Source organism: Danio rerio, chromosome 25 (genome assembly GCF_052040795.2).
Source record: "Danio rerio strain M-AB ecotype USA chromosome 25, GRCz13ab, whole genome shotgun sequence".
Lineage (NCBI taxonomy): Eukaryota > Metazoa > Chordata > Actinopteri > Cypriniformes > Danionidae > Danio > Danio rerio.
This window is the reverse complement of record NC_141045.1, coordinates 6,960,757-6,975,095: the sequence shown is the minus strand read 5'-3', so window position 1 is coordinate 6,975,095 and position 14,339 is coordinate 6,960,757. Positions and strand designations below refer to the sequence as shown.

Sequence of the window (14,339 nt, the reverse complement as noted above, 5' to 3'; positions counted from 1 at the left end):
ATGTGCATTTCTATTCGATGTTTGACGTAATCTTAACTGAAACACCACATAGAGTAGCTCCTCCCCTTTTTATCACCGCTCTGCAGTCTGGTTAAGCTCAAGCACATCAAATGAAATGCAAATGAGAAGCTTCTTGAAAGGGGCGGGGCATGTCAGCCACTAAAATGCATCTGATTGGTCAGAAGATTTGATGAGAAACTGAAGTATGAGGTGACGTGAATAAAACCGTTCATCCATTTAGGCCTGGGGGGCCCAAACTTTTACATATGAAGCGCCAAAATCCAAATAGCACTAAAAGCTGTGGGCCAAAGATAAATATACTAAACTGTAATACATTCAATTTGCCATGGCTTATTTACGAATTTATTTCATAATATTTCAAAATAAATAACACAATACTTTAAATCGTATGAATTATTATTTAATTATTTTTATTATTAGTATTAATTATTATTTTAATCATATTAATGTATGTCGCTCTGGTTTCTCACTCAAGCCGTGCCAAAGAGCTTCATCTCTTCCTCGTTGCCTTTTTGCAGCCGCTTTTTAGGGTTTCAAAGTCTCTACCTCATTGCTCTGCAAGTATTGCCATGGTTAATTACAAATGTTCAGATCCGACTAAATAAAGATGTTGAAGCATCAGACGTCAGCTGGATGTTCATTTATTTCAGTGTGCAAACAATAAAGTGCTACAAAACGAGTTGATTCAGTCAAATATACAGAAACATTCTGTAAAATCATCAAAATGGTTGTTAAAAAAAGTAATTATTGATTATAAATGTATAAAATTTCTTTAAAAGCACCTATTATGCCTCTTATTACAAGATATAAAATGAGTCTCTGATGTCTATGCGAAGTTTCAGCTCAAATACCACACAGGTAATGTTTTGTAACTCTGAAACAGCCACTTTTAGGCTTTTGGGCGGAGCTACAAATGCCTGTGTGTCAGCATAGTGGCAGATTCACAAACAAGAATAACGTCCTATGCTAATGAAGGAGAGATGATCACTAGTGGGTGGTTCACTAATTATTCACTGATGATTTCTTTACCCTCAGGCCATCCAAGATGAGAGAGAGATTTTTGGGGATGGAAACAAAATGAATGGCTATCATTATGTTTCTTGCACATGTATTATCTTTGCTTTGCTTGTATGTGTTTTTTTTATCAAAGTGTATTTAGTCAATGACTTACATTTTATAAATCATCAATAATTACAGTTTCAGCTAAAAATCTTCTTTAGTGAATTAATAATGAACTGATAGTGAGTAAATTACCAGCAAATTTTCAATATGGGTGAACTATCCCTTTAAGATAATAATTCAAGCTGCAGATTACTCACAGCATTTTACCATATTCAAAGACTGTACCATTTTGACACATAAAATCAGCATTACAAAATTCTTTGTGGTCCGACTTCTCAAGGTGCAAAACTGCAACATGTCAAAATCTTTGGTTTGGAGTTTTTGCTCCCAGAATCACACGTTTGGCTTGACTTGGATTGTTCAAAAATGAAAATGTACTCAATATTTACTCTCCCTCATGTGTTTCCAAACCTTTATGAGTTTCTTTCTTCGGTTAAACATTTAAGAAGATATAAATGTTGGAAATCTGTCAATATTGACTTCCATAGTACGGATGGACTTCCCTACTATTGATGTCATTGGTTACCGCAGTGGTTCTCAAACTGTGGTACGTGTACCACTAGTGGTACGCAGGCTTCCTTCTAGTGGTACGCGAAGGAGTGAAATATGTCATGTATATGCTACACACATTTAAAAATGTATCAAAAATGATGTATATAATATGCCGTTTATGACATATAGCCTATATTTCTGAGGTAATCAGCCACATTTTTTTAACTGCAGAGTTGTAGCTGCTTTACTGGGCCTACTATGGTACTGTATTTCAATACTGCTAATTTTTGGTGGTACTTGGAGTGACAATTTTTTTTCTGAGGTGGTACTTGATAAAAAAAAAGTTTGAGAACCACTGGGTTACCGTATTCTGACATTTTTCAAAGTATCTTCTTTGGTGTTCATCGGAAGAGAGAAACTCAAAACAAGTGAAGGCTGAGTAAAAGAGGACATGCTTTTAGTTTTAGGTGAACTACCGTACAGTTGAAGTTGAATTATCAGCCCTACTGTATATTTTCTGTTTAAGATTTTTTCCACACATTTCTAAACATAATAGTTTTATTAACTGATTTATTTTATCTTTGCCATGATGACAGTACATAATGTATTACTAGATATTTTTCAAGATACTAGTATTGAGCTTAAAGTGACATTTAAAGGCTTAACTTGGTTAATTAGGGAAGTTAGAGTAATTAGGCAAGTCGTTGGTTTGTTCTGGAGAGTTAAAAAATATTGCTGAAGGGGGCTAATAATTTTGACCTTAAAATTGTTTTTTTTTTAATTAAGAACTGCTTTTATTCTAGCCGAAATAAAACAAATAAGACTTTCTCCAGAAGAAAAAATATTCTAGCAAATACTTTGAAAAATTCCTTGCTCTGTTAAACATCATTTAGGAAATATTTGAAGACAAAATAATTTACAGGAAGGCTAATCATTTTGACTTCAACTGTATCTCTTTTAATGCCTATGTGTGTGTGCATCATGTGAGTTGAGTCTGTTTAGTTTGAGGCAGCCACAGAGCTGCCAGTCCTCCCGCCAGCAGGAGCACACACACCATCAGCAGAGGAACGGCACAGCTCGAGTCCACCAGCTGCCCGAAAACCACATTGCCCATGATGGCTGCCACTCGACCCACTCCAGTGAAGACCCCCAGAGCCGAGGAGCTGCACGGCAGAGATGATAATCAAGGTCATTCTTTAGTGTTTTTATCACTCTTTTGCATTCTTTCTGATGTTTTTAACACTATTGTACATTCTCTGCATATGTTTACAATTGAAATATTTTTAATACACAACAAAAATGCTTTTATTACATTTAGAATTGCGTTATCAATAACAATATATTTAAATAAACACAAAAATTGCTATAAATTGTATTAGAGTTTTACAATATTACTGCTTTAAATTGATTTTTCACCTAATTATTCCCAAAAGTGTAAACAGCTGCCCTGCATATTGCACTATAATCTCTGAATTCTGGTGTTTACCGTAGTTGTGTAGGGTAAAGTTCTGTCCCCACGACATCCAGAGCGTTCCAGGAGATGACAGAAACACCACTGAACACACAGGACACGATCAGACTCTGAGTTTTAGTCTTCACCACGTAAATGACGAACACACTCACGCCGGACACCAGCAAACTAACGGCTGCAAACAGGGAAAACAAAACACATAAGTGTGGACCTGTTGTACTTTATTGGTTGTTTACTATTTTGCAAACATTAAAAGGTGTAATATTGTCTCCAGAATAGTTTCAGCTCAAAATATGATAGTAATGTAATACACCATGCTGTAAATGCAACTAATTTGAGTGTTAAAAAAGCAGAAACACAATTTTAGTGTGCGTCTCTTTAAATGTAAATGAGCTGCTTCTCCCCGCCCACTTTCCAGAAGAGGGCGGAGCCTTTAAATCCTGTGCTTTGGATACTTAGACAAATAAAATCAGTTTAGACTCCTCATTGACAGGATTTCTGTAATTGTATTTGGAATATTTTAAGCGGGAAGATAACTGTACGAACACAAAAGGATTTTCCCGCCGATTCTGTCCATGAGGAGAATAGTAAAGATGTTTCCTGGCAAGTTTGAAGCCGCCGTTATAAACCCCTCCATGTACACTGTAAAGCAAGCAAAATACATAAATATGATGACTTAATAAAATAAACACATTTCAAAAATGATTTTAGAAATGTTAACCTGCGGTTTTGACTGGATAGCACTTTTCGTTCTCTGCGTTTTGGGCACGAGACATGTTTGCACATGGAGAACCTCCATCTTCTGCCCTCTTGAAAAGCTCCGGAAACCACATCCATAACCCATAATACCTGCACGTCATATAATCATACTCAGTCAGAATTTGCGTCATTTAACATGAAGCTAGCTAATCAAAACATCTGAATAGCAAATCAGAAAAGAGCTCATTTACATAATGATATACAGCATGGCAATATAAATACATATATATTTAAGGTATTGTAGCTAAAAAGAAACTAACAAAAAGCCTGTGTTGTGGTTAGCCAATCAGAAAAGAGCTAATTTACATAATGATATACAGCATGGCAGATATAAATCTAGATATAGTAGCAAAACACAGACTGTGAAATGTAAGCCAATCAGAACTAAGCTCATTTACATATTGAAGTAGTAATGTATATAAATCTTATAGGAACAGTAACAAAAAACAACCAATGTTGTGGTTAGCCAATCAGAAAAAAGCTCATTTATATATCGATGTACAACATGGTGATCTTAAAGGTATAGTAGCAAAAAAGACTATGTGAAAAGAAAGCCAATCAGAACAGAAGTCATTTAAATATTAAAGTAATGTAGAACAAACTTTACAACATAACAGCCTATGTTGCGGTTAGCCAATCAGAGAAGAGCTCATTTACATAATGATGGACAACATGGCAGATATGAATCTATATACCTTAAAGGTATAGTTGCAAAAAAAAGGACTGTGTAAAAGGTAAGCCAATCAGAACCAAGCTCATTTACATATTGAAGTAGTAATGTAGAACATTAATCTTAAAGGAACAGTAACAAAAACAGCCTGTGTTGTGGTTAGCCAATCTGAAAATGATTAATTTACATAATAATATACAACATGGCGATATAAATACAGATATCTTAAAGGTATTGTAGCACAAAAATAGACTGTGTGAAAAGAAAGCCATTCTGAACCAAGCTCATTTACATAATAAAGTAGTAATGTAGAACAAACTTTACAACACAACAGGCTATGTTGTGGTTCGCCAATCAGAAAAGAGCTCATTTACATAATGATGTACAACATGGCAGATATATATCCAGATATCTTAAAGGTAGAGTAGCAAAAAAAGACTGTGAGAAAGGTAAGACAATCAGTACCAATCTCATTTACATATTAAAGTAATAATGTGAAACATAAACTCTTAAAGGGACAGTACGAAAAAAACTGCCTGCATTGATATTAGCCAATCAGAAAAGAACTTATTTAAATAATTATATACAACATGGCAGAATAAATCTATGATATCCTAAATCCAGATATCTTAAAGGTATAGTAGCAGGGAAAAGTAAGCCAATCAGAAGCAAGCTCATTTACATATTGAAGTAGTGATGTAGAATATAAAGCTTAAGGAACAGTACCAAAAACAGCCTGCATTGTGGTTAGCCAATTAGAAAAGAGCTAATTTACATAATGATATACAGCATGGCATATAGAAATTTAGATATTTTAAAGGTATAGTAGCAAAATGCTGTATGAAAAGCCAATCAGAAACAAGCTGATTTTGGATATTAAAGTCTTAAAGGAACAGTAACAAAAAAAATTGCCTGTATTGGGATTAGCCAATCAAAAAAGAGCTAATTTAAATAATGATATACAGCATGACATATATAAATCCTGATATCTTAAAGGTATAGGAAAAAAGGCACAATAACAACAAACAGCCTGTGTTATAGTTAGCCAATCAGAAAAGAGCTCATTTACATAACGATGAACCACATGGCAGATATAAATCTAGAAAAAATCCGACCGTATGAAACATTAGCCAATCAGAAAAGAGACAACTTGACTAAAATTACAAGTGGTTTTCAGAGAAAATAAGCTCTGGATTAGTAGAATATTTAGCTTATTAAGTCTTAAATGTAGTTTAGTACCCAAATGAGATGCAGAAAAAGATGATCACCAGAACGACACTTCTGGAAGCCAGCGGTCTGACAAACAGCTGTTTCAGCGGGACCAGAGCCTGTAGAAGAACAACAATACTTCATGTCTACAATTAATAGTTTTTATATAGTATAATATAATATAATATAATATAATATAATATAATATAATATAATATAATATAATATAATATAATATAATATAATATAATATAATATAATATAATATAATGATAACATAACAAGTGAACCTGTGTGAGCTGATTGATGAAGCGCTGTGATCTTGAGCTGCTGTGGCTGGGTCTGTTTTTCACTTCATCATCTTTAGGTCTGATCATGAGCCCTGATACCTGTTAACACAAACTCATTTTCATGAAAGGAAAAACCATAATAATTAGGTATGAAGGGTGGGAAAAAGGAAATGGGCTCACAGGAAATGGTTTTGTGGCACCTCTGTTGTTCAGTTTGTATATCTTCTGGAAAACAGACAAAGCCTCCATCTCACGTCCGGCCTGTGATGGAGAGACATACCGTTGAAGTCAGAATTATTAGCCCCCCTTAGATTTTTATTTCTCTTTTTTAAATATTTCCCATTATGTTTAACAGAGCAAGGACATTTTCACAATAGTTCCGATAATATTTTTTCTTCTGGAGAATGTAATTTTGGTTTTATTTTGGCTAGAATAAGAGCAGTTTTTAATTTTTTAAACACCATTTTAAGGTCAATATTATTAGCCCCTTCAAGCAAATTTTTTTCCCATCGTTGTACAAAGATTTGCCTAATTAGTCTGACTAACTAATTAACTTATTTACCCTAGTTAATTCTTTAAATTGCCCTTTGAGCTGTATGGAAGTGTCTTGAAAAATATCTAGTAAAATAATATTTACAGTCATCATGGCAAAGATAAAATAAATCCATTATTAGAGATGAGTTATTAAAACTATTATGTTGAAAAAATATAGCTCAAAGGGGCTAATAATATTGACCTTGAAATGAGTTTTAAAAATTTAAAACTGCTTTTAATCAAGCCGAATTAAAACAAATAAGACTTTCTCAAAAATTATCAGACATACTGTGAAAATGTCCTTGCTCTGTTAAACATCATTTGGGAAATATTTAATAAAGAAAAAACAATTCAAATGGGGGCTAATAATTCTGACTTCAACTGTACATGCCATAGAGCTATAACTTGATACATTGATTATTTACAACATATGGTTCAAATTTCAATTCATTTAGGATTTGAGTTGTTCTAAACCTCCATGAGGAACTTTGGGCTCTCCGGCATGAAGAGTCTGAAAATCAGTGCTGATGACAGACTGGGAATCGAGCAGAGGACCACAAAAAGACGCCAGCTCTGAAAATCCAACCAGCCCCAGTCAGCATGCAGAGATGTCCTGGGAATCACCAGCCACGCCACACCTGGACACAACATATATTTTAAAATCAATACTTATAATAATATCATATACATATTTATTTTTTATTATTTTTTAATATTTTTTAAATATTTCCCAAATGATGTTTAACAGAGCAAAGCAATTTTCACAGTATGTCTGATAATATTTTTTCTTATATATTATATATCTTATATATATTTTCTTATTTGTTTTATTTCGGCTAGAAGAAAAGCGGCTTTTAATTTTTTTTAAAATATTTTAAAGTCAATATTATTATTATTAAAATCAGTCAGTTATTAGAGATGAGGTATTAAAACTATTATGCTTAGAAATGTGTTAAAAAAATTCTCTCTGTTAAACAGAAATAGGGGAAAAATAAACACGGGGCAAAAAATTTAGGGGGGCTAATATTTCTGACTTCAACTGTATATATACATATTACAAATACATATCACACACACACATATATTATGCAGATATTAGCCTTTATTATAAAGGTTCCCGAAACCCTCAAGTACTTTTTTCGAGATTTTAACAGATTTGTGTGTGTTGAGCATCAGTTAAGAGAGTGTTAGCACCTGTTAGCTTTAATTGTGGGCAAAACTGGATAATTTTGAGCTTTTGTCAGCTAATTTCATCTTCCGGGTTTAAAATGATTTTAGGGACGGGATCAAAATCGGTGACGTACTGTAGCTCAAATCTGCTAATGGAGTGATGATGCATCGGTCTCTCATTATTATTCATAGCAGAGTTTTCTTATCCAATGAGAAGACCCTGCTTCTTAATTATTCATGAGAGCACATGCTTTCTGACCTGCTAAGCCGTGAGACCAAATGACTGGGTGAGACCACGGTTGCATACGGCAGGGGTCGTGTGTGTTTGGGTTTCCATGATCCTCGGAGTTTGTTGCATTTCTCTCTCTGTGATGCTGTCAGGGCCCATACAGCAACGCTGTTGGTTTGCAGCAAACATTTTTATCGGGAGAGCAGTACGAGAATTGGAGATTGGCAGACTTTGGGCCCTATCATACACCTGGCGCAATGTGGCGCAAGGCGCGGCGCAATACTCTTTTGCTACTTTTAGCTCGGCGCAAGGGTCATTTTGAGGTGTTGCGCCACGCTGTTTAAATAGCAAATGCATTTGCGCTCAAATGTGCGCCCATAGGCGTTCTGGTCTAAAAAAGCAGGCGTGTTTTGGCGCGTTGCTATTTTGAGAAACTGATAATAGTCTGATCTTTAGACCAGAACAAAGTCGGTCTATTGTCTGGCGCAAAGTGCGCCTGGCTTACACACTACAAACAAGATGCAGAGCAATACGCAAATATCTTTACATATGAAAAATATATAATATCTTAAGGATATATATATATATATATATATATATATATATATATATATATATATATATATATATATATACATATATATATATATATATATATATACATATATATATATTTATATATATAATAAGGATATATACAGGATATAAATATAAATGAATAAAATATTACAAAACATATTAATTTCTAGCCTACATGATGATTTAAAAACCTTGCTTTTGTATAATGTTATTATTATTAGCACTATTATTTATTATATCCATATTTATATTTGTTTTATTAAAAACAAGTTTAGATTTGTCCACCTGTCAAATTTTAGACCATATGGGGCATGGCAGGTGTATTTGGAAATAACTCAGTATTTTGACCACACTTGGTTATTATTGTTCATTTATTCGTTTGCTGGAAATTAGAACTGAATTTAGAAATAGTTTTGAAACAAATCTTTGCGCTTAACAAACAAAATTAATTATTTATAGGCTAACTGATGTCTGTGCGTAAAGGTTTCCCTATCCACGAGAGCAAAAGCGAAAGTGAACTCACTTTACGTCAAAATGCGCTTATGGCGCGACGCAGCTGTCTCTTAAAGGGAATGGAAGATGAGACTCTAATTGGTTTATTCTCAGAACACACCTATAACTCATTAAGAAAATAAACTCAACCCTTTTAGATCATGCGCCATGGCGCAAAGCGGATTTTGCCGTCCTTAAATGAGCAAAAACGCGTTCTGACACGCCCTGAAAGCGTTTGCGCCCTGCGTTTTGCGCTCTGCGCATGGACCGTCAAAATAGAGCCCTTTGTCTTTCATTCTGACACTGTATCCGTGCTGCTGTGTTCGCCTATGTTTAAAATCTCCAGGTTACCGGCGCGGTTAATGGTTGAAATAGACAGGGCAAGAGCACTGCTCCACTGTGTCTGCAATAGACCCGGGATTCAGGTTGAGAGAAGTCCTCCTCATTTACAGTGTTTCCATAAACATGATTATCTTTATAATTACATAACAAATTGTAGTTATGTTTGTACATTCATTTATTCATTCATTTTCCTTTGGCTTAGTCTCTATTTCAGAGGTCGCCACTTATGTGTATATATTATAAGAAATTACGAATAACCTATAATATGTAGCAGGGCATTAAATCGCTGTTTATTTCTTTGCATTTTAACTTTGTAAACTATAAAATCATGCGTCTCCTCACGGTTTGTGTCTCATTTTGTGAGCCGACTGACAACAGCTGTTGGCTCCCCTCTTTCTCCCCTGCTCTGCTGGCCACGCCCACTCCTCCCTCTGCCCGCAGAGCTCCACGCCCATCATGGAGCATTTTTTGAAAAAGTTCTGAGGTAGACTTGAACTGAAAGAGGGGGTTTCATGGACCTTTAAGTGTGATTAATCATGATTAATCATTTCCCAGCACAAGTCTATGTACTTTTTGTATTTGGTCTGCATGTTAGTTATGACTTTAATAATTTCATCTATTTTTGGATACAGATTATGGTCTTCTTCACTCTTTATTTCACAGGCGCTTCTCTCTCAAACTATGATTTTTTTTTTACCTGCAGCTAAAATATTTCCAGCCATCCAGAAGGTTGCCAGAGCACTAATCATCGCCCCCCTCCGCAAACACGGCTGAAACTCCGAAAAATAGGAGAAGATGACAGGAATGGAGCCGCCGACCCTGACATTGAGACACAGATGCATTCATGTCATTTTTGTGATGTCACTGTGCATGTAAAAAAGAAAAACAGTATCGGCATGTTAGTATTACCCGACTCCACTGAAGAACCGCAAGAGCAGAAAGAGCCAGAAAGCTGGTGCCAAACTGGCCACCGCCCCGAATGTGCCATTGACAGCCAGAGAAACCACCAGGACGCTCCGCCTTCCTCTGCGATCAGCCAGAAACCCCCAAACACAACCGCCCACCATCATCCCTGCAGGAGAACACACACTATCTTACTCAACACATGATCGGCGCAACAAAGACACGCTAATGTCAGCAGATTTAATCACTGGGTCAGTTAAGTATGAAACCGAGAGCATGACACTGCAGTTTTCACACAAATACACTCCAAAGTTCAACCAAACAGCGAACGAATTGGATTTGTGGCATGATTTAAAGGGAAAGTTTATGCAAAAAATCAAAACTTTTATCATTTCTTTCTTCTGCTGAGCACAAAATAAGATAGTTTGAAGAATGTTGGAATTAAGAAACCACTGACATCCATAGACTGATGGGCTAATCATTCTGACTTCAACTGTGTGTTGGCTATATATAATATCATTATTATTATTGACACTACCTCCATTATTATTAATATCCCTGTTGCTATTGTTACAGAATATTACTTTCATCCTCACTAACTTTATTATTATTATTATGAATCAAACATGGAGTCAGAAGCAGGACAGATGATAACCTAGAAAGATGCTGGCGGTGAGGATGCCCATGTCGGCCGAGCTGAGCTGGAGATCACAGCGGGCAGTGGGCAGCAGGAACGACACACACAGGATCTCCACCGCATCGCTGGCGTTTGCCCATCCACAGACTACCAACAGCAGCCAATGGAAGAGACCAAACCCTGCTCACACACACACACACACAGAGAGAGAGAAACATGAGCTGACCACTGCATCTGGACATTCGTATGATGTGGAAGACATGATGGAAGAATATGATTGAGTTGAGTTTACCTGCTTTCTCAACAGCCTCCTCATATGTAAGTTTCTTTCTGCAGGACGCCTGCTCATCTGAACAACAGAAACATTTATTAGCAGCTTAACATCAGCAAAACAGTCCTGTGTTGGCGTATGCATCATTTAATAGACTTGTTCTAATTAATGTAATAATATAGGCTGATTTATAAAGCATTTACATATGAAATTGTCTCTTTTTAGGGCAAAACAGAGGTATGTTTTCAATAACTAATTATTTACATAACTCTCAGTATATTGTTGGACCTCAATGACAGCCTTTGAGCCAACAGTGTTTTAACTTTTTTTCAGAGTTTACTTCAAAGCTCATTTGCATAAATGAAGTTTGGTGTTCTGCACCCAGAATTCTAGTCATATATGGTACCAATATTAAATATACTGATGAATTATTAAATGATATATTGTATATTAGAGTACTATGGTATTAGCAACTTCCTTCATTCGTTTTCCTTCGACTTAGTCTCTATTTCAGAGGTCGCCACAGCCCACAACCCAGAGATGGGTTGCAGCTGGAAGGGCATCCGCTGCGTAAAAAAACTAGCTGGATAAGTTTGCGGTTAATTCCGCTGTGGCGACCCCGAATTAATAAAGGGACTAAGCCGACAAGAAAATGAAATAAAATGAAAAATAAATATTTGTCATATTTTATTTATTGTAAATATTTAGGAAATATTTTTGGTACATCAAAAAGTGTGGTTATGATGACCATCTGACAAGCTAATCCAGCTAAAAATAGTCCTTAAAATGTCACTAAATGGAGCATTTAAATCTCATAATTAAATGGAAAATGAGGCGAATAACTGCAAAAAGGTCAATTTTTTTAAGAAAAAAAAAGAACCACCCCTTATGTCAGGCTTGCTACAGGCCTGTTATATCTCAGTATTTTGTTGGACCTCAGTGACAACCATTGAGACAACTTTTTAATCTATTGTATAAAGATTTTTTGTTTATAATACAGTTGAAGTCAGAATTATTCGCCCCCTTAAATTATTAGCCCACCTGTTTATTTTTTTCCAAATTTCTGCAGAGAGTAGATTTTTTTAGCACATTTCTAAGCATAATAGTTTTAATAACTCATTGCTAATTACTGATTTATTTTATCTTTGCCATGATGACAACACAGAATATTTGACTAGATGTTTTTCAAGACACTTCTATACAGCTTAAAGTGATATTTAAAGGCTTAACTAGGTTAAATGGGTTAACTAGGCAGGTTAGGGCAGTTTGGCGAGTTATTGTATAACGATGGTTTGTTCTGTAAACTATCGAGAAAAAAATATAGCTTAAAGGGGCTAATAATTATGACCTTAAAATGTTTTATAAAAAATTTAAAACTGCTTTTATTCTATCTGAAAAAAAAAATCAATAATGGGTTTAATAATTCTGATTTCAACTATGTCATAATTTACCTCTATACTTATTTGTATATATTAACTAGTGTCCTGCACCCACCCACTAGTAAAGAAATATTAACAATTATATATGGTAACTATTTTATATATGTTGATTAATTATTATATTATATTTGGTGATGAATATTTTTGTTTTGACATGTATATCAGAGTGCCATGGTATTACCATAGTACTTTATTGCATATCAATTCTCGTGCACAAGTCACCAGATTTAATGGTAAAATAGAGTCTGTTTCAACACTGTAGGCATCTTTAACACGATCACAATATCCAAAATCTAAATACTGTAAACATTTCACAACACAATCCAGTTCCATTATACGTGTTTTACAAAAAAAAAGGTGCATTTTTACCGTCTTCCTCATTATTAGCGGACGATAGCAGAGGTTCTGTATCCTCACGAGACTGTCGAGGCATATTAATATTTATAATCAAAGAATTACGAGTGTAAACTACATGATCGCAAAGCGGAAGACTGAATTTTCTGCTGTACTTCTGTAAACAGACGCGTGAGGGGCATGGTTTTGTGCAACGTCACGAGCTGGTCACCACAAGACCCGCCCAATATCATTTAAAACATTTTAATAAACATCTTAAATTCTTTTTTGTACGCTAAACCATAAAAATCCTCATAATAAAGTTGCCCTACATATAAAATAACTTTATATTTAAATATATATATAAGTGTGGGAGGGGGTTATCAGCGTGACGCAACAAACGAAAGCCCGCCCCTATTTTCACCAGCAGGCGTCGCTGTTTCTCCCGCTATCTCTCTCCTCTACTCGTCAACGTCGCTCTCTCGTGTTTTTTGGTCTCTTTGCTTGTAATAAAGTTTTTCCGTGTGTGTATGTGTGTCGAGTGTGTGTGGAGCTGAAGATGGCGGCCAGCTCGGAGCGCAGTCCTCCTCCTTTCCCGGACTCAGAGGAGCCCGAGCTGTTGGAGGACAGTGACGAGGGCGCGGACGCGTTCACGGGCACGGTGAGTAACGCAATATAGCACATTAATGAAGCTAATCACCCGTATAATTCACTTCAACAGACACAACGATAGAAAGAGCGATCACTTTCACTTCTCTTGACACCCTCAAATCTGCCAGTTCTTCTTCTTCAGCCGCACATTCTGCACATCTGCCCCTTCACATTGAGCTTACCGCTATCACATACGCTTATTGATTAAATAAACGTGTCGTTTTCGTTAAAGCGTCACATTTTGGGTTTAGTTGGGGGTTTAGGCCTCCAGTATGTGACATAGTGAACTTCTTGGAGGACTTGGAGTGATTAAATATCACAAGGAATGTGAATTGAGGAAAAGTTGGTTTTATATTCACACATTTGGACTTCTTAATAATTTAACAACAGACAAGTGTTATTTGCTAATGCTAATAGGGAAATCATATTAGCGGCTAAAGACTATCGAAGTACAACTTTGCTATTGAGGTAAAGTTGGTTTTATATTCGCACATTTGTTCAATGGCAACTTGTGACACCCTTCCCATGTTGTTTACCGTGGTACTTTGAATATTCGGTCTAAAATCACATGTAAGTATCACTTCAAAACAGCTTTAGCACTGTTTAAATTGACTCTGAACAATGTACTTCGATAGTCTTTGGCTGCTAATATGATTTTGTTATTTAGAATTTGCACATAATACTTTTCTTAAAGTTATAATATCAAAGCTAAAGTCTGAATGTGT

The 14,339-nt window shown here is 35.5% G+C and overlaps 2 protein-coding genes across 3 annotated transcripts in view; one reads left to right on the top strand and one right to left on the bottom strand.

Annotated features, from left to right (window-relative positions):
* Positions 1-631: 631 nt before the first annotated feature.
* Positions 632-13,164, bottom strand: sv2 (synaptic vesicle glycoprotein 2). Of its 2 annotated transcripts, none has more exons than XM_087311534.1 (13): positions 13,000-13,164; positions 11,213-11,269; positions 10,939-11,100; positions 10,290-10,452; positions 10,078-10,199; positions 7,043-7,206; positions 6,215-6,295; positions 6,035-6,133; positions 5,775-5,863; positions 3,828-3,955; positions 3,653-3,748; positions 3,122-3,281; positions 632-2,798 (listed from the first exon to the last, which is right to left on the bottom strand). In XM_087311534.1, the coding sequence occupies exons 1-13, from the start codon at positions 13,061-13,063 to the stop codon at positions 2,615-2,617; spliced, it is 1,569 nt and encodes a 522-aa protein (XP_087167660.1). In that variant the 5' UTR covers positions 13,064-13,164; the 3' UTR covers positions 632-2,614. The 2 variants fall into 2 exon arrangements, with proteins under 2 accessions (XP_087167660.1, XP_087167661.1); XM_087311535.1 differs by having other exon boundaries at positions 7,124-7,206.
* Positions 13,165-13,499: 335 nt separating this feature from the next.
* The window catches only part of snx1a (sorting nexin 1a), a 33,957-nt gene continuing 33,117 nt past the window's right edge, over positions 13,500-14,339 (top strand). Inside the window, 1 exon segment of the mRNA NM_001128671.3 lies at positions 13,500-13,624. Within this exon segment, the coding sequence (NP_001122143.3) occupies positions 13,523-13,624 (102 nt within the window). The 5' untranslated portion in view covers positions 13,500-13,522.